Source organism: Acomys minous, assembly GCF_964271855.1.
Source record: "Acomys minous genome assembly, chromosome: 18".
Classification (NCBI taxonomy): Eukaryota; Metazoa; Chordata; class Mammalia; order Rodentia; family Muridae; genus Acomys; species Acomys minous.
In genome coordinates this window covers 19,402,249-19,425,504 of record NC_140501.1, presented here as the reverse complement: position 1 = coordinate 19,425,504, position 23,256 = coordinate 19,402,249, and the positions used below count along the sequence as shown (strand labels likewise).

The window sequence follows — 23,256 nt, the reverse complement described above, 5'->3', positions numbered from 1 at the left end:
GACTGACTTACAGTGATATCAAGCAGTAGAATGACAGCCTCACTCTCAGGACAAAGGCATACATTTGAATAAAACAAGGCTTTAGGACAGATTATTACATAGGATTGGTGGCAGAAAGCAAACACCGAAGTTCTCACTTTAGAGTTGACAGTAATAGAGAAAAAGGAGCATAAAGGAAGTACCACGCAGCACCTTCTCTGTAAGTATGAAAAAAGCGTATGTTAACACAAGCCACAGAGAAGGGAAGTGTGCAGGCAGGTAAAGCCTCTGCCTGAAGGAAAGCCGTGGACACTAATTATAAAAGTGACTAATTATTTCTCATACATCAATACAATTTTGTGAGTTTTGTTATTATTAGTTTTTTAATAACTGCAAGTCAGGTAAATTCACATTGTATGTTTTCCTAGAAATGAAGCCCTATGAATTATTACAATTTTTTAAAAACTGCCTTTTTTTCTTTTGAGGTAGGGTCTTGATATGTACATAAACTATATAAGGTTGGCTGTCTGTCTCCCTCTGTCGGTGCTGAGATTACTGAACTAAGGAACTATACCTGGACTAAATAAACCTTAAAGGTCAATACCACTTCTGTCAATCCTCCTACCTGTTACTCAGTGGTTTCTTACCTTCTCACAGTCCTGCATATGACCAAGGAATCAAGATCAGGTGTACTAGAAAGAATGTGTCTGAATTTACCCATGAAGGCAATTTTGCATAAATTTCAGGAGCAAATTATCCCACAACAACTGTTAGACTCTCCATAATGCTGATCTGTTCATTCATGCGTATCAAGCAGCTGTACACATTTTAAATTCAAATACTGCCGTCTTTTCTGTTTTCCAGCTTTCTTCTCCATTATACATACTATGTCCAAATACACTGTTTTATATAGTTATAATTTAATATAACAAGGTTAGAGTTTTAAACCACATATAAGTCATAAAGCCAACATATAACATTACTAAGAGAAATTCTTAATGCAGTGTTAAGGAAATTCTTGGTTTTTCATTTCCATTGCTCTCCTAATAACAAGTCACGTTAACAAATTATTTGTTCCATGTAGCATCTAGGTCTTTAGAATACAAGTTCAGACTGCGTGCTTTGGAACAGAAGCACTGTGAGGAAGGGTTCCAGTGAACGTCAGCTGAGATTGGTGTGAAAAAGACCTTTTAAACACTGAGTCATAGTATAATTTTTTTTTTTAATTTAATGGCAATATATGAAAAGAAAAAATGGGTAAAAAGTAGCAAAAGCTTCCTGAAGCCTTATAAGAAACAGACTCACATTCGGATGCCTACCTTTATTATTTCCGAGTCCATAGTCAAATCCTTGGGCGCTGCAACTTGCCCCTTTATTAAAAGCGTGTACGGAGAAAGGGCTTGGAGGAGGAGTTTGAGAATTCTGATCCAGAAGAACTTGTTCTACAACAAAAGCCACAGCTCTAAAGTTAACGTCACAGTGTCATTCCCTACTCGTGTATCAGAGAAAACTCTAAGAGGAGTTTGTAATAGTTTGATTTAAAGTGATCCCATAGGAAGATCTGAGCTAAGTCTAGTTCTCAGTCAGATTAGCTTAACATTTCAGGGCATATGACAAATTATTCCTTATGTTAATTAAATAAAGAGAAAATTCACAAATTGGATACATGCTTTAAGTGGCCCCTGCTATTATGGCATGGCGTATTATTAATTATATTTCTGAATAAGTAAATCTTACTGCAAACAATTTTCACAAGGGCATTTTAAAAATAAATTGGACACTAAACTAGGAATAAAAAGGAATGAAAAGATATATATATTCAAAAAATAGAATATATATTCAAATAGAAAAGGTCTTCAAAAATTCTACCTACTTTGATACCCTAACTATGATATTTATAAATTAGCTTGCATGTCCATACATTTGTAATGAGCTAGCTAGTAACTATCAGAATTATTGACAAACTGGGAATATAAAGATAGACGCCCTAAAGCTGCCCACAAGAGACTGAATTCTGGGTTGAAAGACATTGAAAGATAAAGTTTTGTCACCATCAGCATAAACAGAAGGGGGCAAAACAGAAATCTTAGTGAGATCAATGTTGAAAAATGAAGCTGACTGCTAACTCCAACAACAACAACAATAATAAAAATGATGCCATGCATTTATTCAACATTCCTTTCTTGAGAGGGACTTCAGCTAAAAGAAGTCTCCTCCCACAACACTGCAGCTAAGGCTGAACCTCTAGCTCAGGTAGGAGTCAACATTCAGGCCCAGACTTGCACTGAAGACCGAGGCATACAAACTCATGTTACTGAAGCAGAGCAAGTTCTTCTTATATTCCAACAGATAGATAATTATGTTCTTAATATTCTTGTAATTTTCTCATTTAATATTTTACAAGTCAATTTTGTTAGCTGGAAGATGATTAAACCTTTGGAACTTCTTTAATTTAAAAAAACATTTAAAAACCTCTTTAAGGGAAAAAAAATAAAGCAATGAGCATGAACATGTTAAAGTTTAATCAAAGTAAGTGACAAATGTAAGCAACTTGCCATCTTCATGCCGCAGGTACTGGTTGCCGCCTCTGTCTCTAGCTAAGGACCACGCCTCTCCTTCATCACTCTCACAGAACTCTACCATGCTGTTCTTATCCAGCCGCACCCACGCACCTTCCGCATTGCTGACCTGGCACACGACAAAGAGCATGATTCACTGGCTTAATTCTTCAGCGCATCCAGACCGAAAACCAGTAAAAAGCTTAAGTGTTTCTGAACAACGTAATGATTCCAACACATTTCTGCTATGAAATGAGTTTCTGAAATTAAGACTACAGCCTGAGGTAAGACAGAATTAAAAACATCTGTGAAACACTGTTTAGTTAAGCCTTTAATTAAAATAATATCTTGAAAGCACAAAGGTCATCTCTGAATAATTTCAAGAATGCCCAAAACCTAAGGCTCAATTTTTAGACCTAAAATGCCCTATCATGGGATGTTCGTTATTACTAGGTTACTGGTGCCTACAGTGTAATAGGACATGACCCTGACCCTGAGAAATAGCATGACACACTACATCGTCAGGCTGCTCTGTGGAGGCAGGCGCCACAGTGGTTAAAGGATAGTTTTATTTGCTCAGGACTTCAGTGAGACCTGTGAACGGGAACAAACAAGTGAAAACTTTTGGTGGGTCATACTCCACACGGATTCGTAAAAATGTTTCAGTGCTGACAACCCAGAACATACAGTTAGAATCATGAAACAATATAGCCAAATACAGAGCATTTAGATATACAATATAACTTATCTGTTTAATATAAACAATGCAAATACTGTTTACACGAGATAATTATAAGAATAATTTTTTGTAACCACAGCAAATTATGTTAGTGTTTCCAATACAAGTAAAAGTCAACAACATGAACATTTAAGAACCTGAGATGGAAGTGACAATCTGGAAAGAAGCGATACTTGATTATATTACATTAAAAATGAATATCGTAAAAGTCATGAAGCTACAAGAATCCATACCTCTCCCACTGCTTTGACTTTGTTTCCCAGAACTAACATTCCAATTGGGATACCTCTAAGGTTAGGGCAGCTTCTGATGTTGTGACCTGAAGGTCCTGTCTTCACTACCTTGTACACGCCTGGCCCGCCTCTCAAGAACGGATTATCTTGTTCTTGCATTGCTGCTTCCTGTGGGCAGCAGGAGTTTACGTCTTTGAAAAAGTCATCAGTATTATTTTTAGGTTCCTGAAAATTTGAATAGGAGAAGAAAAATGAACAAAATACAGTCTTTTACTACTTGTATAAGCCCATGAAAGTTTTTGAAACAAGTCTACAATATTTCCAACTAAATATATATATAATTAAAATAATAGCTAATGCCACTACAAAGAAACCATTCAATTTTTAACATTGATATTAATGATACATTTGAATAGAAAAAACTTAGTAGGAACAGGAAATTAAATAAATTTGTCTTTTGTACCTCTACATTTGAGAAATACAGTACCATAGTATATGAAATAATGCTTATAATATTTTAGCAAACCACAGTGCAAATGAAAATATCTTTCTGGGTTTACTAGGCCAGCATTACTGCATGACATATCAATGCTAATGGCAGGGGGAAAATAGACATATTTTTTAGCAGAGAGGAGAGATTAGCACTAATTATGCATTTTAAAGAAAATAAACTCTATTTCAATTTATATATTGAAAAGCATTACTTCTAAATGCAAATATTCTGCTCTCCTTTTGCATTTTGTGTTGGTGTGAGTGTTGTGTGGACATACTTCGTAGGAAATACAACAGGGAGATGCAGCATTTGCTTTGTCTCACATCCAGGGGTTTTTTCCTCTGCCCTTACTACTGCTCACTTTGTGGTGTTGACGACTGAACTCAGTCCTCTGCATAATTTATGGCAATACTGAATTACAGCTCCAGCCTACAATTACCACTTCTTTAAAAACAATTAAAACTACCTTTAATTAGATCAGATATATATCTAATCAAATAGACAATATGTTATTAAAATTAAATACTGGGGCAAAAATGTATGTGGATTTAAGAATTGGTTTGTAGCTCAATAATGTAATAAGAGTCAATGATTAGCTTTTTAGTTGTTGTTTTGAGACCAAGTCTTGCTATAGAGTCCTGACTGGAGAGTACCTAATAACCCTCAATACTCAGCCTCCTAAGTGATGGAATTACAGGTATGTACCTGTAATATAGGCTCCTCACATGAGACTGTAAATCACATGGTGGTGATGAAAGACCACAAAATGTTACCTAAACAAATATAACTATGGCAATATTTTATTTACAAACTATTATAATTATACTGTCTATATCAACATTATTTATATATTGACAATTTATTAGAAATAGAACCTTTAGTGACTTGGAAAGAATACTCAGTTTGTAAGTAAACTAAAATTAAGCACTCATATTATCATGTATATATATTTCTAAAAATCTGTATGTACCTTTTATAAATGTATAGACACCATCAAAATAAATTTAAAATTATAATGGGATATGAACTTTGAACAGTGTTAGCATAGTCATAAGATTTTTGAAAAAACATTTAAAAATTCCTATTTCTCAGTGGTAAATTTCAATAAATATATTAAGTCACAAAGAGAAACGTTTAGGTCCATTTACCAGTGCTTTTTAAAGTTGCATGCTGACTTTAAAAATAACAGCAAAATGAACAATCTGAGGCTGAGAAAAACTTGAGTGCTTGCATCACTTATTAGATTTAACTCTAACCATAACTTCAAGGTAACAATGGAGAGCAAGTCATGGCACAGCTAATGATAATTATAACTTATTCACCAAAGGTAATATACGAGAGCCTTATTAAGACAGTTAATATTTCCTCTAATCACGAACGAAGCTATATATAATAACTAGAAAATAAAACATTTCTGTAAAAGGTACAAGTTCTTTTGTATTAAGCTGTATGAAAATTGTTGATGGACATAAAATCATGACTGTCACTGTCAAGTAAAAATTTTTCATTACAGAAGTTTGATACTGGACATGAAAATATAAAATTGGTAAATTTCAATCATATCTATCTATCTATCTAACTATCTATCTATCTATCTATCTATTATCTCTCTATATATACACACACATATATATTTATTTATTTCGCATTCAATTCTCAACTCCTTCTCTAAAATAAATACTCAAAAGGTCAGGTCAAAGAGTATGTTGGCAATAAATAGAAGAGTTATATGGCCACAACACCACCGTCTATGTAAGTTCTTTCTGAGCAAAGTAACTTGGAGCATGCTGTTGGAGAAGCTCATCAGAAAACCACTGTAACTGTGAAGCCATGAAAATTCTCACTTCACTTAAAGTGGTAACATGTTTGAGGAAAATGAGAGGGAAAATTCAGTTGCAGAACTTGGCACAGATTTTTCCCCATAGCAAATTTAATTCTAAGCAAAGCCTCAAAGACACAAGGTAAAACCTGTTGCACATGCTGAAATACCGACAGCGCATGACTGTTCCTTACAGGTAACTCACCTGTGGGAAAAAAGCTTTGGAAGTCCATGAAAATACGTCCAAATCCCTGACTCCTTGGCTAGCATTAAAGATATTCTGAGCGACAAAGTTTAAGAAAGAAAATATCAACAAGGAAAGGGAACAGAGTATCATCTGGGAAGATGCGTTCACAGTAACATTTTCTGCACTTCAGCACCAAAAGGCAATAGTATTTTGCTAAGGTGAAACTGAAGCCACCTGAGTAAACCACACACCAAAGTTGTAAAAAATAAGGTTTTGTCCAAAGCTCTCCATAGATATAGTGTGTCATGCCATTTACCACCACCAAGAGCAGACTTCGCTGTGGGACTTAAGTCAGTGCAAGAAGGAAACTTGAATCCCTGAACTGAGACACTATGTGTTCCATCTGTTGTTTATAAACATGTCAACAAATGGAGACCATATAGAAAATGCAACTCTAACAAATAAGAACGGCTTGTATGCAAACCATCACTTTTCGTGCCAAAAATGTTTAAAAACTTAACCCAAATGAAAAACAAGTCATTAAAATATTTCCTCCCTTCTATAAAACAGAAACAAACAAAACAAACAAACAAACAAACAAACAACAAAGAAAAAGACCTTAGGAAATGTTTCTAAAAACTACTAGGAAAAAAAATGTCACGAAAAGCATAAAGAAACACAAGTTGAATCTTTTATCAAAAGACAAGTATTTGTTTTATCTCAAAGTTTATCAGATTAAAAGCACTCAGGATTTATATGTTATATTCTAAAATTATAGAACAATTAATTCATAAAAATATTTTTTTCTTAACAAATCTTTAGTAACCCTATTTTAAAAAAAATATCAGAGCACTTATTTAGGTGAGCAGCAATTATCCTGGATAAGAAGTGGTCTGTATAAGTGTGTGCATATGTTTAGACACTCTCATTGGCTCTGCAAGAATGCAAAATACATTCACTAGCTTTCCTAGATATAAATTCTCTTTTCTACTCAGTATCCCTTACAATGTATGTTTGTTACTTTTGACAAAGTACATAAAGAACTGGTTATATAAGTGTTGAGCCATAAAAATCTCCAATTATAAAAATTAGCTCGTCAAAACAATTTGTGGGTTTTTGGTTTTTACTTTCTGAGGTAGGGTTTCTCCTGGCTGTCCTGGAGTTTGAAGACCAGGAACACCTCAAATTCACAGAGATCCGCCTGACTCTGACTCCCAAGTACCAGAATTAAAGGTTTGCACTACCACTGCCTTGTTCATTTTCAAAAAAAAAAATTTTTTTTTTTTTGGTTTTTGAGACAGAGTTTCTTTGTGTAGCCTTGGCCATCCTGGACTCACTTTGTAGACCAGGCTGGCCTCGAACTCACAGCGATCCGCCTGCCTCTGCCTCCCGAGTGCTGGGATTAAAGGTGTGCGCCACCATGCCCGGTTCATTTTCAAATTTTAAGTTCTTCATTTTAGGCAGGCAAATCTCTATGTCACATGATAGCTCTTTAGGTCATATACATCTCTCTTTACTTTTATTTTCTAAGTTGTAAAAAATTTTGTTGTAACTAACTTCATAGCAGTGGTTCTCAACCTTTGGGTCGCAGCTCCTCTGTAAACTACATATCTTGCTTATCAGTTATTTACATTATAATTCATAACAACAGCAAAATTACAGTTATGAAGTAGCAACAAAATAATTTTATGGTTGGGGGTCACCACAACATGAGGAATTATATTAAAGAGTCTCTGCATTGGGAAGGCTGAGAACCACTACTTTATAGTTTTCAAATTACAGGAGTTAATTATAAATTTTTATATTTATGTGTGTGCTATCAACGTGTTTATTTGTGTAACCTCAGGTGTCGTCCCCAGGACTGCTGCCTACCTCTCTGAAGCAGGGTCTAGAGATGCTCCCGTCTCTGCCTCCCCAGAGTTGGGATTACAAACATTACCAGCTTGACCTAAATTTTATGTGAGTTCTGGCGCCTGAACTCAGGACCTCCCGCTAGGCTGAGCTATCCTCTCACAGAACTTCACTTTAAAAACTTTAATTGAACATTGTCTTTAGAGTAAATGAAAATAATAATTTTCTTTTAATTATAACTGTTACAAATATTCATACTTATTTAATTTGGCACTTTATCCCAAGTAATAATGGTTTTTATAATAGTTCTATTATTTTGAATTACACTACTTTAATTTGCTCTTTTTTCTGCACATCTGCCTTAGATATAGCCTCCTAAATCAAACCGTTTCACAGCTTATCACAAAGCAACTGAATTAATTATGCAATTTTTATCATTCTGTAACTATTCTTATATTTAGCTTCATTTTACCATCTCGTATTAAACATAAAAACATACACTTTGGAATCACAGCAAGTAGGGCTTTAAGCACCAGTACTACTAATACTTAAAATCTTGGAAAAATGAGAAAAATACATTTAACAAGACAATGTCACAATAAGAGTGACATGAAACAATTAAGGCAAGTAGCACACATAAGTGGAGAAGTTATTTTAAGCAAAATGACTATATCAGACAAAAGCACTCAAACTAGGTAACAAGCAATACTGAGGACTACTATGAATAACGTGAAGTACTTAACACTGTAGAAGCAAGAAACATGAGTAATAATCTTTATTTAGTCCTTCCAACTAAGAACCTTAAAACTGAAATCGCACATGCATACATGAGTAGAAGATAAATAAAGGAAACTAAATTTAGTGAATAGTTGTAGGGGGAGAAAGAAGTAAGCCCTTTCTACTCTTACAATGTGCAACTTGAGGGAAACCTAATTTACATGGTACCAATCTGCTTTCTATCACCCTGACGACTAATTATCAATTTCCAAGTACTTCATACCAATGCTACTTATTAATAATGCCGTAAGGAACACTTAAGAAACAGTACTTTGTAGTTAAGCTAATAATGCACTGTGCTTACTACCTATTTAATGATGCAGCACTCTCGTAAACCATGTCTTAACCACTCTACTGCAATGTCATGGAACAGTAATGATCCTCCCAGTCTGAGAGTTAGTATCACTAGGTACAACACAAGTCTGAAAAATCACATCTCACATTAACACAGTGGAGTTGTAAATCAAAACATAAAGGATCCAGAGGTAGACACAATACAGAAGAAACTGCACACTCCCGACATAACAAATCAACATCTACACCTGTTCCTGAACGCATAGTAATTCTATTTTCTTAAATACTGGGTTGGAATTCATTCTAAATAGCAGTGTGAATACGAAGAAAAAGTATAACCATTTTAATTTCTTACCTCTGAAAGGAATGCAGTAATTTAGTTTTAATTTCTTACTCACTATTGGTGACAGATCAAAATGAGCATTGAGAGCCTTAGCCCTGCCAAACTCCACTCTCATTACACTAGGGCCCTTAAGCACTCAAGCACCTTTGAAGTACAAGTGACACAGGTATGAATTACCTCAGAACTGAAAAGCCTTAATTAAAGAAAAATATATAATGAGGACAGAGTGCAACTATGATGCTTTTAAAAACCATCTTTCACTTACGTCAACAGGGACCAGAAGGCTCTTGCCAAGATGCTGATTAAAAGAGAGGCACCAGGCTTCAGTGCAACCATTCATGCTAGGAACATACTTCTTAATTGTCTCCTCATTCAGTCTCAACCACACGCCATCATCATTGTGGATCTAGGGGAGAAAGAAACCAAACAAGCTTGCCTTCCTGTAACTACCAGGAAGCTAGCAAGGAGCGAGCATGAGCAAAGCAGCTAACAGGCAGAAGTGGAGATCCTACATTAGTCTTAGGAGAAGACATGCGTGTGACCTTTTCTAGCAGGGAATACCAAAGCAGTATGGACATTTTCACAGTGACATTGTGAAAGCAACTTCTCTCAGGAGTTAAAAGCACAAAGAAATCACACTTAGGATAAATAATTTAACAGCAAAATTAGTCATTTCTCAAAAGAATATGTCTTCTATTCAGGCTACTTGGTTGCATTGCAGGAAAATATTCCATGGACTTTCCAAAGTTAAAGCAATCCAAGAAATATGTTTTAAAACTATTGTAAAAATTCCTTTAAAATATGTCTATATTTAGAAAGTAATTCTTGTTCTATAGGTTCTGATACTATGTTCAACTGAGGTTTTTTTTTTTTTCATGCTCAAAGTGCAATTTTCCAAGTTTTTCTTGAAAAGGAAGAATAAGTAAACCTCAATGAACATATAGAATACTTTTCAAAATATTTCCCATACTGTTTTAAACATGCCTTTCAGATTGGGTGATAACTGGCATTCAATTACGAATTATGCAAGGAAGCTTCTCCAGTCACTTTCTATTTCTAATATATTGTATATATAATTGTTTATATTTTATTATAGGCTACTGTTGTCACATGTCATGAATAAAATTTCAGATAACACACTAATAGCAATCCTAAGAAATGGGTTATTTTATTTTTGAGTTATTGACAAGTGACCTAAAGATCCCTAAATATTATTTGGCTTCTTCCAATATTCTTGGTGATCTTCCAGAAGTTGAGAGTAAGACCCTACGGCTGAAGACACCACACATGTGTCTTCAGATAGAACAGAGATATCAAAGCCGGTTCCCACTGAGAGTCCTCATCCCTACTGGCTAACTCTCATAGTGTTGGAAAGTGCTATGCACACTACCAGAGGCGAAAAAAACTCACCAACCTTGCCCAGCAGTAGCACCACTGTCTAGCCTGGAGCCTATGACTAGAAAGAGCACATTACTATCACCCTACTAAATGGACATAGCCGCACACTGACACCCAACTGACCATAGATATGAACACACCTATCAACCCCCAGTAGATGGTGATTAACAGTGACCCAGAACTGCTCAAGATGCAGAGAATAAGAGACTACTCAGCCTTAAATGGGCCATCTATATCACATCCCTTTCCCCAAGTCTTAGGAAGCACTTGTAAAGATGGTGAAAAAAGACTGTAAGGACCAGATGTTATAGATATGACAAAGGAAACCTGGCCACGCAGTACAGTTGGCACATATGAACTAATAGTAGTTGAAAAAAACTTCAACAAGACCTGCCCAGCTCAGGCCAGACAAAATCCTAGCATAGAGAAGGGTTCCAGCCTCTATCTAAGGAGCTATTAGCAACTAGTCCTTTCTGGGAGAGCGAGTCAGTTATCTTTAAAGGTGTAGATCCTGGTAGGTTCAATACTGTCCATCAAAGAGTATGGCAAGCACAACTTGGACTTGGTGGGTTAAAAAAATAAAACAAAACAAAACAAAAAACAAACAAAAAAAGAAGGGCTGGAGAGATGGCTCATTAGTTTAAGAGCATTGGCTGCTCTTACACAGGACCTTGGTTTGATTCCCAGAACGCATCTGGTGTCTCAAAACCACTTGTAACTTTAGTTCCAGTGGATCTGATGTCCTCTTCTGGGCTCCACTGGTACCAGGCACACATATGGTAAACAGACATAAATGCAGGGAAAACACATCCACACATAAGATGATTAAAATAACAATAAAAAGGAAGATACAGCCAAGTACAGTGGTTCAGGCCTGTAATCCCAGCACTCTGGGATGCAGAGGCAGGTATATCACTGTGAGTTCAAGACAAGCTAGGACGGCCAAGGCTACACAGAGAAGCCCTGTTATGAAAAACAAAAGAAAGCAAACAAAAACAGTAGATACAAAGTTGAGTAGGTTTGGAAGGGGAGGTCTACCTGGGAAGAGTTGGGAGAGGGAATCAATGTGATCAAGATATTTTGTAAAAAAAAAAAACAAAACCTCAAGGAATTGATAAAAAATTAGATAAAAGGTCCCCAGACTGTTCAGAGTCCAATAACATTAAAACATAGTTTCCTTGTTACTGTACAAACATTACAGAAAATTTTCTGTCCAAAGTCAGTAATACTTATTTACTAATTACCTCATCAATAAAGGTGATTGTTCCATTGACTTTCACTATTCCAATCTGCTCACTCTGAAGGGAAGGGTGGCTCCTGATGCGGAGACCAGCACTGTCCTTGGCTACAAATTTTCGAATCTGAGAAAAGATATGACAGTGATAAAGAAAACACGGAACTCTCTCTCCTACACAACAAATGAGAAAAGGAACAGGTTTAAAATAAGTATAATCCCAGAAAGTTTCCTCACAATCATCTGTAGTTGGCTTCCTTCTGCAAATAACTGTCAGTTATTTATAACAGCAATAAAGGCATATTTCTAAGTACTGAAGAATATTTGATATCAATGTTATTAATATATTTAATGATTTCTCACCTTAAGTATTGAAGACATATAACAAATATAAAAGCTGACTTTTTAGAATGGCAAAATATTAATTGCATTATCCTTATTTTCTTTCTAACAAATAGCTTACCTATATTCCTTTAGCTAGTTTTTAGATATAAGTAAATTCTTTTATTGATACAGATTATTTTAACCTTGAAAACTCACATGTACTTTCAGTAGACTTTTTGCTAATAGAAAATTTTTAATATTAAAGAAGCCAAAAAGGAAAACTACAATTAGAAAGGATTCTTATGAACTACTCTTCAGACTGACTTAAGGATATTAAAATTAAAATACTGAAACAAATCAGGTAAAACATTAGATATTTGTGAGCTACTCTGAGACATGAATGAAAATTTTAAATCTTTGACCAATTCCACTTTTGATTTTGCCCTCTTCTAACCTTGTTTGGTTGAGGGTCAGCTTTTGGCTTGACTAGCTGAGTTCCTGGTGGAATCATTCCTTTTGGTGGATCCTTTACTTTTACTTCAAGGCCAGCATCTGTAAGAAACATAGTGTAATTACAACATCTGACTACAAAGGTGAGAGGATTGTGAAACCTAACCACAGCTTAGACTATTTTATTTTTTATGTTATGTGTTTGGGTGTTTTGCCACTACTTATAGCTATCTGTTCACCCCATTCATGCATCACATACCCTGGGACTGGAGTTACAGGTGGTGGCAAGCCACCACATAGGTTCTGGATGTTGTAATATAAAGATACGCTGCCATGCAACATGCATGATACAAGATTATTGTAGAAAGGGGGGGTTGGGGAGGGAGGGAGAGAGACACAGAGACACAGAGACACAGAGAGACAGAGACACAGAGAGACAGAGAGGGAGGAAGGGGAGGTGCCCCACGTGTACCTTGTCTAAGAGCCTAACCTGTTTGACCACTAAAAGGCCATCACACCTGGGCAGGGCAAATGGGATGGGCGTGGCTAAGGTTCCAGGGTTTGGGGAGAGAGAATCTTGGGAGAAGAGACAGGAGGAGAGGAGAGGAATAAAAAGGCTGCACCATGGGTAGGTGAAGGAGAAGCACATGGCTGGTGTGGATGGAGGATTTGGCCCAGATGATGATAATTAGCAAGTATTTGGGACTATGGATGGGAGGTAGCTCAATAGAAATTATTAGAAGCAGATGACATGGGGATACCTGCCCCGATATGGGAAGTAGTTTAGGGGATTAATATCTGCCCTGCCCCAGGTTAACTAAGGCTATTTTAAAATACAACAAGTGTCTGTGTCTGGATTGATTGCTAGTGGGTTAGAAAATACTGCTGTAATAATAAGTATAGGCCTGAAAATAAACATTATTAGGCCATACGGATAAGTTAACGACAGCAGATGACTGCTGAGGGGAAGGTATGACACGCACAGGATAATCCAGGGATGAGTGGTACAGCACAACACTGACGACAGAAAACGGGGGAGGACTCATGACAGCGCCAATGAGGGGTCAGATACTAATGTGCTACTCATCATGAAGGAGGAGATGAAGTCACAAAGAAGTTATGAAGCCTATTTATATGTACACCACAAAGAGTAAACAACACAAGGATGAGTTTAACCCTGGCTGTTAGCAGCAACTCATTACTTAAAGCTGCACTTACCTATCTCGATGCCATCAATGGTAACATGAACAGTGTAGAGCCCGACAGCCCCTGGGGTCCAGTTTGCACAGTAAGTCCCGTCATTATTCACACGGATGAGCATATTTTCACTGGGCCTGGAAAAAAAGAGGGGAATGAAAATTTTTATTTTTGAGTATGCAGCTAACATCAGTTGCTATTAGGCAGATACCTGTCTGTACTACCGTGCTGCTTCGCACTCCAACAGCTGCCAGGGCAGGTTTCCCAACTGACAAACAACTGAGTTCCACTCTTTTTTCCCTTAAAACCCCATCACTTCCTTCCTACTCTCATCTGATTATGAGTTCTCTTTTCCCTTCTGAAGAAATAGAAACAACTGGCTGTAACTTCCAATCAGTTATATAGTAATCAGATAACAGTTATGCAGATTGTTAAACCTATTTTGCCTCATTTTCTCTCCTGTTACAATGGAAGAAACAATGTAGCTCTTATGCAAAGGCAAGTTTTCCATTTGAATTTGGTCCCTTCAATTATCTTGCTTTCTCTCATACATAATGTATTTTTCCTACTCTACTAGGCCCTTTTTATTATCATGAAAAATCTTAGAACTTTTTTCCATCTTAATCCTTATTCCTCTCTCTTATTACTCACTTTTCTTTCTAATAAAGTCTTTTATCCCTTCTCCCTGCACAGGAACTCTTACCCAAGACTGCCAAACTCCCTTTCTCATGACCACTTCTCTTCCTTGACTTACTGTCACTAGCATTTGCTCCTGGCATTCTATGGCAAGTGCTGCTATCAGCTATCAATGGAAGGCTCATCCCTAGTCTGAAGGTCACTTCCTCCTCCTAGCTGTCTCCAGGCTGTCTCTAAGAGCTGGTAATGCTCACTTCCCTCAAACACTGGCTCCTTGTTTCCGACTTCCTCTTGCCTCATTAGCCACTCTTTCTCATGTGTTCTGCTGGCTTCTCCTCTCTGACTGTCATTTCATTTAGAAGGTGCCCAGGGACTGAGTCTAGATCTTCATTTCTTGCATCACCTGTTTAATTGGTCAATTGTTGCCATCCATTAATGTTAAATGCCATTTCTATACAGACAACTCTCACATTCACCTTTCCCTTGACTTTTAAACTATTTGCAGTTGCACAGCTCTATCTCCACTTAAGTATTAAGTATCTGAGAAGTAATTTGGAATTTCAATCTTAACATGTCTAACAAAAAGCTTCTATTTTCTACTAGTTAACATAAACCTTACAGAACAATACACCACAGAAGAACATAAATATCTGCTTGGTCCTAGGACTTCTTGATCCTCATAAAAATTATGACAATCTATACCAGGACTTAGTAAATACTTTATGTAACAATGTTAGTTTCTTAGGCCAAAAAGTCTTTGTCATAACTATTTAACTTGATCTCTGTATTGTAAAAGTAGCTACTGACAAGGAACAAAGTTATGTTATATTAACTTCTATAAAAACAGGCAGCAGGTAAAATTTCATCTGTGAGGCAAAATTGGCAGGAATCTCTTCTATACTGTTGCTAAAGTCAAAGGAAAATCTGTGGTCTTTAAAAAAATTTTTTAAAAAATTTAAATGGAATTATATCACGTTCTCTCTTTCTTTCTTCCCTCCAAACTCTCCTGTGCTCCCCACTCTCAAATTTATAGCCATTTTTCTTTTATTGTTTTAACCATGTGCGTGCACATAAGCATGTATAAGTATGTACGCATATGCAATGACATACATATACTGCATAAAGACACACACCTCCTGCTGAGCCTGTTTCTGTCGTTGTGTATTTATCGTTTCAGAGCTGACACCCTCTGGTGACGAGGTCTATCTACGTAGTCTACCTCCTATGTCACCCAAAGTCCACACTGCCTAATCACTTCTAACTCACTTCTCTGTTGCCATTCTTGCTTTCCCGTAATTTACCTACCACAGCGATCTTCTAAAAACTTTAAGGTTTTTTTTTTTAAATTCACGAAATTAGTTGGTGTGTAAGAAAATTCAGCCTATGTAAGCACAGCCTGCAATCTCGCGTGGTTAGTTTTTGGACTCCTCTTCAAACATCTCCCGCCTCTCAGTATCCTCCAGGCCCATCATGTTTTGTTTGTTCTCCAAAGACACAAAGCTCAAACTGCTCAGGTTTTCTACAGCTAGACTACCAAAACATCCGTTTGGTCAACTCCCATCTAAATGATAATCCTTAACCATGCCTCTTTCGTCTTGTAATACTTTGGCAATCTGTTGCAATCCCAATGCTGTCTACATTAAATAACTTTACTTATTACAACTTTGTTCCTTTTTAGTAGCTTGATCTGTGTAGGAATGAAATATCAGAAGAAAAGGTGCCTTGTCCATCTTGTTTGTAAGTGTACCCATGATATAATCTTCCGCATACCAATGGTCAATGGTTACAGTTGAATGAATATATGAATCTGTTATGTCATCATTTCTGTTAGGTTTTAAACATATAATGCATATGATTTCCTCCATTCTTTCTCCTCCCTTCCTCTCTTGTCTCTTCATGTCCCCATGTTCCTTTTTCCCTCTTTCTTATTTGAGACAGGGTCTTACTATATAGTTAATGCCCCAGAGACTTTATATGTAGCCAATGCTGACAGGAATGTGCTAGAGACCCAGGCTGGCTAGGATCTGCCAATGGTCTTACCTCAGTTTCCTGAATGCTGGATTACAGCTGCGTGCTATTACACACTGGTTAATTTTGTTCTTATTCGGCTTGTTACAAATTTATAATGTTCACATTTATTTTTATAAAAGTCAGTTGTTTCTACTCTAGCATTAAATCGGAACTATGACGATGCCAGAAACAAAATAATTACATTCCTATTCCCAATGTCACATTTTGGGGACTTTGCAAATTTGACAGAAAGCACTGCAGATTATATATGGTACCTTGAGTACAAACAAAACATAAAGTCAAACTAACCTAAATCAATTTCTAGTTTTCAATGAAACTAATCAATTTCTACTAAGGTCAAATGAAATGCAACACAGTGCAGGCTAAGGGTAATTGTGCTTTTTACAGATTTGCTTCAGGGCCTAAGTCTATGGAGGCGACAGCTCTAAGTACCATGTGACTATTCTGCTCAGGTATCTATTTTTAAAAGTACATTTCCTGCCAGAAATACTGACACATGTCTATCATCCAAGCCCATGGGAGGCCATAACAGGAACAAGAACAAAAGAAACTTCAACAGGAGCAGGTTCTCACAGGGCTGCTTTGAAAGGTCTTCAGTGTCTGTTGTTCTCCCCATTTGACGTCTCCGACCCTTCCCTTCCTGCCTCCACTCTGTTTAGGCCTTCCTCTTCCATTACTCCATTTCCCTTTATATTAGTGTATTCTGTGTCCCTTCTCTTGAGTGATTCGCCAAGATTTGTGGGCCCTTACTAATTTCCTAACCTCCATCTCTTTTTGAGCTATTGGCCAATAGGGTAGGTAACATAGGCCCATAAATGTTAAAGGCGATTGCCCCTGCTCTTGGTTATCTTCCAGAACTTAATGGTAAGACACTATTTTGAAGGTATCACATTCTTGAGTTATAAAACACAGAGAAACCAAGATAGCAAACTTACCCGGAAGTTTCATCTCTGCTGACTAGCTTTCATGGTACTGGGAGGTATAATCCTCAACTCATCTAGCTGTGAACCCTGAGAGCTACAGTAATGACTAGCATGGCAAGATACGCCCACTGGTGCAATAGTGGCATGGGCATCAGGGAAATAACCCATTTCTGCTTGGATTTAAGTCCTGCTCCACAAGATGAAATCCAGACCTGACATCATTTATGAGGCCAAGAACCTGTGGCTAGATAGGTCCTAAGCCATAGGGAGAACCCATTACTGTTACCATGCTAAATAGATATGGTATTGAAATGACTACTGATTACTGATACTCCCATAGATCTCAACTCTTTTCCAAAAAGCTTCTTGTAGTAAATGGCAATTAACACCAACATTCACAACCAGTTAACATGCAGAGAACAAGAGGCTATGTAGTGACCACACCTCTCACCTCAAGGCCCAGGGATCTTCATGGAAGTGGGGTGGATTAGTGACAAAGGCTAGAGTTGGTGGAACACACAAGGCAGTTGCACATATGAACTCAAAGAATTAGTAAAAATATTAAAAAAAAATAAGGGTGGAATTTTTTATTATTTAAGTCTCGATGATAAAGTTTTAGCAACACTTTGAGAAAACAATTCTTACCTCTTAGGAGTTGGTGATGCAAAACGCAGTTCTTCAAAAGAGTAGTTTTCATATACCTTTAAGAAAGAGACAAGAGGGTTCTACTTAAACTACTGCACCAACCAAGGACAATACTTGCACTAAACATTGAACCCCTACTCAGATCTAACCAATGGACAAGACATTCTCCACAGTTAAGTGAAGAGTGGGGACTGACTAGGACATGAACTCTGGTGTCCCATATCTGACCACTTCTCCACGGTGGGGCGGCCTGATGGCACTCAGAGAAAGAATATGCAGGCTACCAAGATGAGACTTGTTAGCCTATGACCATTTAGCGGGGGAGGAAGGTCTCCTCGGTCATAGAACTAGGGGAGAGGAATAGGGTGAAAGCAGGAGGGAGGGAGGAATAGGAGGATACAAGGAATGTGATAACAACTGAGTTGTAATCTGGAAGCCAGTACACGCCCTTCTTTCCTTAAACTGCTTAAAAAGATGTAAAAATAGAAACCCTTTGGATTTATTAAAAATTTAAATATCTCTAATACAAAGATTTTATAGAGAAAAGTCTTCACATGGAAGAAGAGGATTTTAAATCATGTGACTTAAATGGGACATGCATCCTCAATATATACAGGCCAATCCACACACAGAAAAAACACAGCAGAAAACTTAGCAAAGCCAATGCACTGAAGAATAAATGTAAAGCTCAACTAATACTGGAGAAGTGATTTAACTAAGATGGAAAACAAGGACGTGAAAGTGAAAAGGATAAATACTACAGTCGCAACTGACACTCAGTAAAAAGCAAGTGCCAATGAGCACAATGGCTGACAGCTGGAGGACACATTTTGGTAATGTTTAGCAAAGTTTTAGACTCGCTTTTCCTACAGCCCAGTTTACATGCTTAGGAATATATTTTAGAGAAACCCTTTTTCATGTGCAAAATGAGACAAACCAAGGATGTTTATTTTGGCACAGTTTATATTAAGTGTACAGCAATAGGAAAATGGACAGGTTACAGAACAGTAAGCAAATAAGTATTTGAAAAAGTTAATGACGAGAATGCAGCAGGACAATACACTATACAAAGTCTTGGAAGTTACAATAAATAAAAGTGTTATTTATGGCTAATTTTATGCTTACTAAAAGTATGCAACATGGAGTGGGGAAGGTAGACGCATTATATCTAAGATATCCTCTGAGACATGTGTAGGAGGGGCCTGGAAATGGATTATGATTGTAAAAATGTATCTTTATAGGTTGGCAGGAGCCTTGTTAGTATGGGGTAGTGTGTCAGTCTTGTTAAAATAGCAAGAAGATTTGAACAAAAGATACAGGAAGTGTAAAGACACAAATAGGTAGCATGTACAATAAATGGCACATTATTTCTGGTACATTTTACACCTGAAATATTACCAAATTAAGCATTATTTTTTAAAGCTCAATTCCAGATCTTCAATTCCTCATACTCTTCTTGCTTCCCCAGTACTTGCGAAGAAAAGCACACCAGTTACAAAGCCGCCTTTCTTCCCCTCTCCTCTCTTTACTGTAACAGTGATTGAGAAATTATCTAGCTGCTTTCACTTATCCATAAGTGCATTAGATGAATGTAACTTAAGGTTGACTTTGCCAAATTCCTATAGCAGTTATCAGTGAGGAATCCAGGTCTTCAGACTCTGCATAGTCTCTATGTTTTTGCTGCACCATTTCCAACCCCAAGACCATATTCTATTTTCCATCCTATAACATATGGCTCACTGTAAGTGAGGTCCAGTATCTACAAAGGTTAGTAAAGAGTAAGCCCAGAGCATCAGTGAACACCTCAGAGAGATGCTGGGAATAGCACTACTCCATGACTGCTCTAGCCCTGGATCCTTCGGAAGTTATATAAATACAAACACATGTTTGAACAAAAGCTACCCCAAAGAAGGTACACCTTCAAAATGCAGCCTCCTTTAGGGTGGAGTAATTGACTGGAAAGTGCTTAAAATGTTGCTGTTTATCTTGGTCCATCTTTAGCCCACTAGAGAGTCATTCTTGTCCACCTCTGTGTGGAACTTAACATCCTGTGACTAACAGGTTAAAACTATTAGCTTAACAAAACCCTCATTTCTGCCAAGAACACTCTCAGGTGGCATCTAAGGCCTAGAGCAGAGTTCTTCCTGTTTTGCTATACCCTGTTTCTCTGACGTTTCCAACTTCAATTATGAACTTCATCAATTTTCTACTTCCTTTCTTTTCATTCCACTCTTCACTAGCTCTGAAGCTGTGCTGATGCAACATCTTTCGTATGTTTTAAGTCTATTCTGACTGCCAGCTCACTAGTCCACCTTCTCAGTGGGCTTCATCAGAGGACGTCAACAGTCTTCCTGTGAAGCTGGAAGGAGTGTGCTTTTTACTCAACTGTCTTCCTAACTATACTATCCTACTGTACAATAATATTTATAAACTACCAGTACAGGCAAACCTGCCAGCTTCTAAAATCCGGACACTGCTTTTTGAAAACACAAAAATGCCAGATGTGGTAGTGCATGCCTTTAATCCCAGCACTCAGGAGGCAGAGGCAGGTGGATCGCTGTGAGTTCAAGGCCAGCCTGATCTAAAAAAGTGAATCCAGGACAGCCAGAGCTACACAGAGAAACCCTGCCTTGAAAAAAAGAAAACATCAAAATGCCTAAATTCAGCATATGTGTAGTATCTCTGCCTCTTAAGATAAATAAATAGGCCCTGGCACAGTGGTACACACCTGCAATCTCAGCATTTGGGGAGGCAGAGGCAGGTGGATCCCTGTGAATTCGAGCCCTGGTCTACAGGCCTGGTCTAAGGCAAGTCCAGGACAGCTAAGGCTACACAGAGAAACCCTGTTTCGAAAAAATGAACCAATCCAAACGAAACCAAACCAAAACCCCCAAAGAACTAAAAAACAAACAGATAAGTAAAAGGATGGACTTAAAAAAAAAAGCCATCTAAACTAAAAAGAAAAACCCAGAGAAATAAGAAATCTAAAGAGATGGCTTAATTGGGAACCGTGAAGTCCTGAAGACCTGCGTTCTGTCAGACAAGAACTTCAGAGAAGGAAAGCCATCTTTCAGGTATCTGAACCACTGACGGCACTAACTAGTCCTACAAAGGGTGAGCCCCTCAAAACATGCCAGAAACTGATGCAAAGCCTCTCTACGTGAAGCCAGAGCATTTAAAAATATATGCTGCAAGTTTAATATCTATCAGTAACTTTCTAGACTTGTAATACTATGCCAATATTTGAATAACTAAAAAGATGAATAAATCAATGATAAAAGATAAACACTTCTGATAATTACCTTCATCATTGTTATGGCAATGTACCGGGCCTCCTTCACTATCATTGGTTCATATGAAACATCCAGCTTTGGTGACGCCAACCCACCAAAAGTCATGTCAGTGTTAGAAGATGCTGCTGCTACTGAGGGACTGCCAGGAATTCTTTGAGATTTCTTTACTTGCTCTTGCTGTAAAGATGTTTTCTTTTGAGAAACAGGTACGGCTTTCACTTCCACCTATCCACAATAATATAAAAACCAAATACATACAATTATCCTTGATACATCAAAATAAGTAATTTGCAATTACAGATTTTGTTAACGTTGGTTCACCTTGGTCATTTCCAGAGCCTGAATGACCTCATCTCTGTCTTATATACTAACAGTGGAAAACAGGTGTCATTAGTTTAGAACAAATAATCACACATTTCAAAGCATAAAAATTAAACCTATCATTAGTATGAACCTGGGGGGAAAACAGAAAAAATCTATATTGAATTCATTCAGGAAATAATATTATTTTATCAGATAATTGAAATATATGTATTTTTCATAATCACAACTTATTTGTAAAAATTTGTCTGAATTCCTGCTCCAACAGTCTACAGAAGAAAATATAGTTATTAATAGAAGCCTTTAGAATTGATGGTTTAGGGGCTGGAGAGATGGCTCAGCGGTTAAGAGCACTGACTGCCCTTCTAGGGGTCCTGAGTTCAATTCCCAGCAACGACATGGTGGCTCAAAACCATCTATAATGTGATCTGATGCCCTCTTCTGGCCTTCAGGGGTACAAGCAGGCAGAGCAATGTATACATAATAAATAAATAAATCTTTAAAAAAATTGATGGTTTAAAACATATCAGAAATCTATGCTTGTTCACTTTGGGGAGGAAATGTATAGATCCCACCATTTAATAATTTAAGCTACTGATTTTAAAAATCTACTTTTTTTTTTTTAACCCCGAAACAAGGTTTTTCTGTGTAGTCCTGGCTGTCCTGAACTCACTTTATAGACCAGGCTGGACTCAAAATCACAGAGATCCACCTGCCTCTGTCTCTCAAGTGCTAAGATTAAAGGAGTGCACCACCACCCCTGGATCAATCTACTCTTTCTTTACAACTCATTTTCTACAATGATAAAATGTGAATAACTGTCATCTACTTACTTTACACATATAAAAACAGATGTTTCAAAGCCATATTAAAATACTGAAAATATTAACTATTGCTAACAACTTTCCAAAATCAGCATTTTAGAAAGTCTGGGAGCATGGTTTGGTAGCATAGCATGATTACTATGTATGAGCCAAACAAGAAAGAAAGAAAAAGAAAACACTTGCCAAGAATTACAAAATTGGTTTTATTCTTGCTTGCTTATTTATATAAATAAATAAAAGAACACTTGAGTCATAGGTAGCCTCAAATTTATAACACATACAACAAGCATATCACATTATTTTCTTCTCTGTAATTTCAAACACTCTTAGATTTAAAAAGCTACCAGGTGTGTGTGTGTGTATGTACATATATGTACATATTGTATATATACATGTGTGTGTGTATGTTTATAATCAAATATCAATTTTGAAAGCATTTGCTCCTTTGTTATACTTAGAACTTTTAATGGTGGTAAGTTGAAAATGTTCTGTCTCAAACAATAAAGATGAGCTAACACAGAGCTCATCACGCTGAGTGCATATGCACGTTACCTCCTATGCTCTAAGAACCACACAGTATACATGATTCCATCTTTTTGCTTCCATGTTTGGGTCATGGCACACATTTTTAATGTAAGTGAGGATCAAATATTTTAAAGGCACTGTTAAATGTTGTTTTGTTTAGTATCAGAGTCAGATGCTTTTGG

General features: G+C 37.0%; 1 protein-coding gene across 13 annotated transcripts in view; it reads right to left on the bottom strand.

Moving 5' to 3' along the window:
• Nucleotides 1-23,256, bottom strand: part of MYCBP2 (MYC binding protein 2) — a 230,898-nt gene that overhangs the window by 57,064 nt on the left and 150,578 nt on the right. For 7 of the 13 annotated variants that reach the window (XM_084767812.1, XM_084767815.1, XM_084767813.1 and 4 more), the window contains 10 exons: nucleotides 21,414-21,629; nucleotides 18,112-18,167; nucleotides 13,898-14,013; nucleotides 12,684-12,781; nucleotides 11,916-12,032; nucleotides 9,539-9,679; nucleotides 6,027-6,101; nucleotides 3,510-3,734; nucleotides 2,535-2,667; nucleotides 1,299-1,421 (listed from right to left, as the gene is read on the bottom strand). In XM_084767812.1, coding sequence (XP_084623938.1) covers nucleotides 1,299-1,421; nucleotides 2,535-2,667; nucleotides 3,510-3,734; nucleotides 6,027-6,101; nucleotides 9,539-9,679; nucleotides 11,916-12,032; nucleotides 12,684-12,781; nucleotides 13,898-14,013; nucleotides 18,112-18,167; nucleotides 21,414-21,629 — 1,300 coding nt within the window. The remainder of the gene's footprint in view (nucleotides 1-1,298; nucleotides 1,422-2,534; nucleotides 2,668-3,509; nucleotides 3,735-6,026; nucleotides 6,102-9,538; nucleotides 9,680-11,915; nucleotides 12,033-12,683; nucleotides 12,782-13,897; nucleotides 14,014-18,111; nucleotides 18,168-21,413; nucleotides 21,630-23,256) is intronic. The other 6 variants (XM_084767816.1, XM_084767810.1, XM_084767818.1 and 3 more) reach the window with 5 other exon arrangements.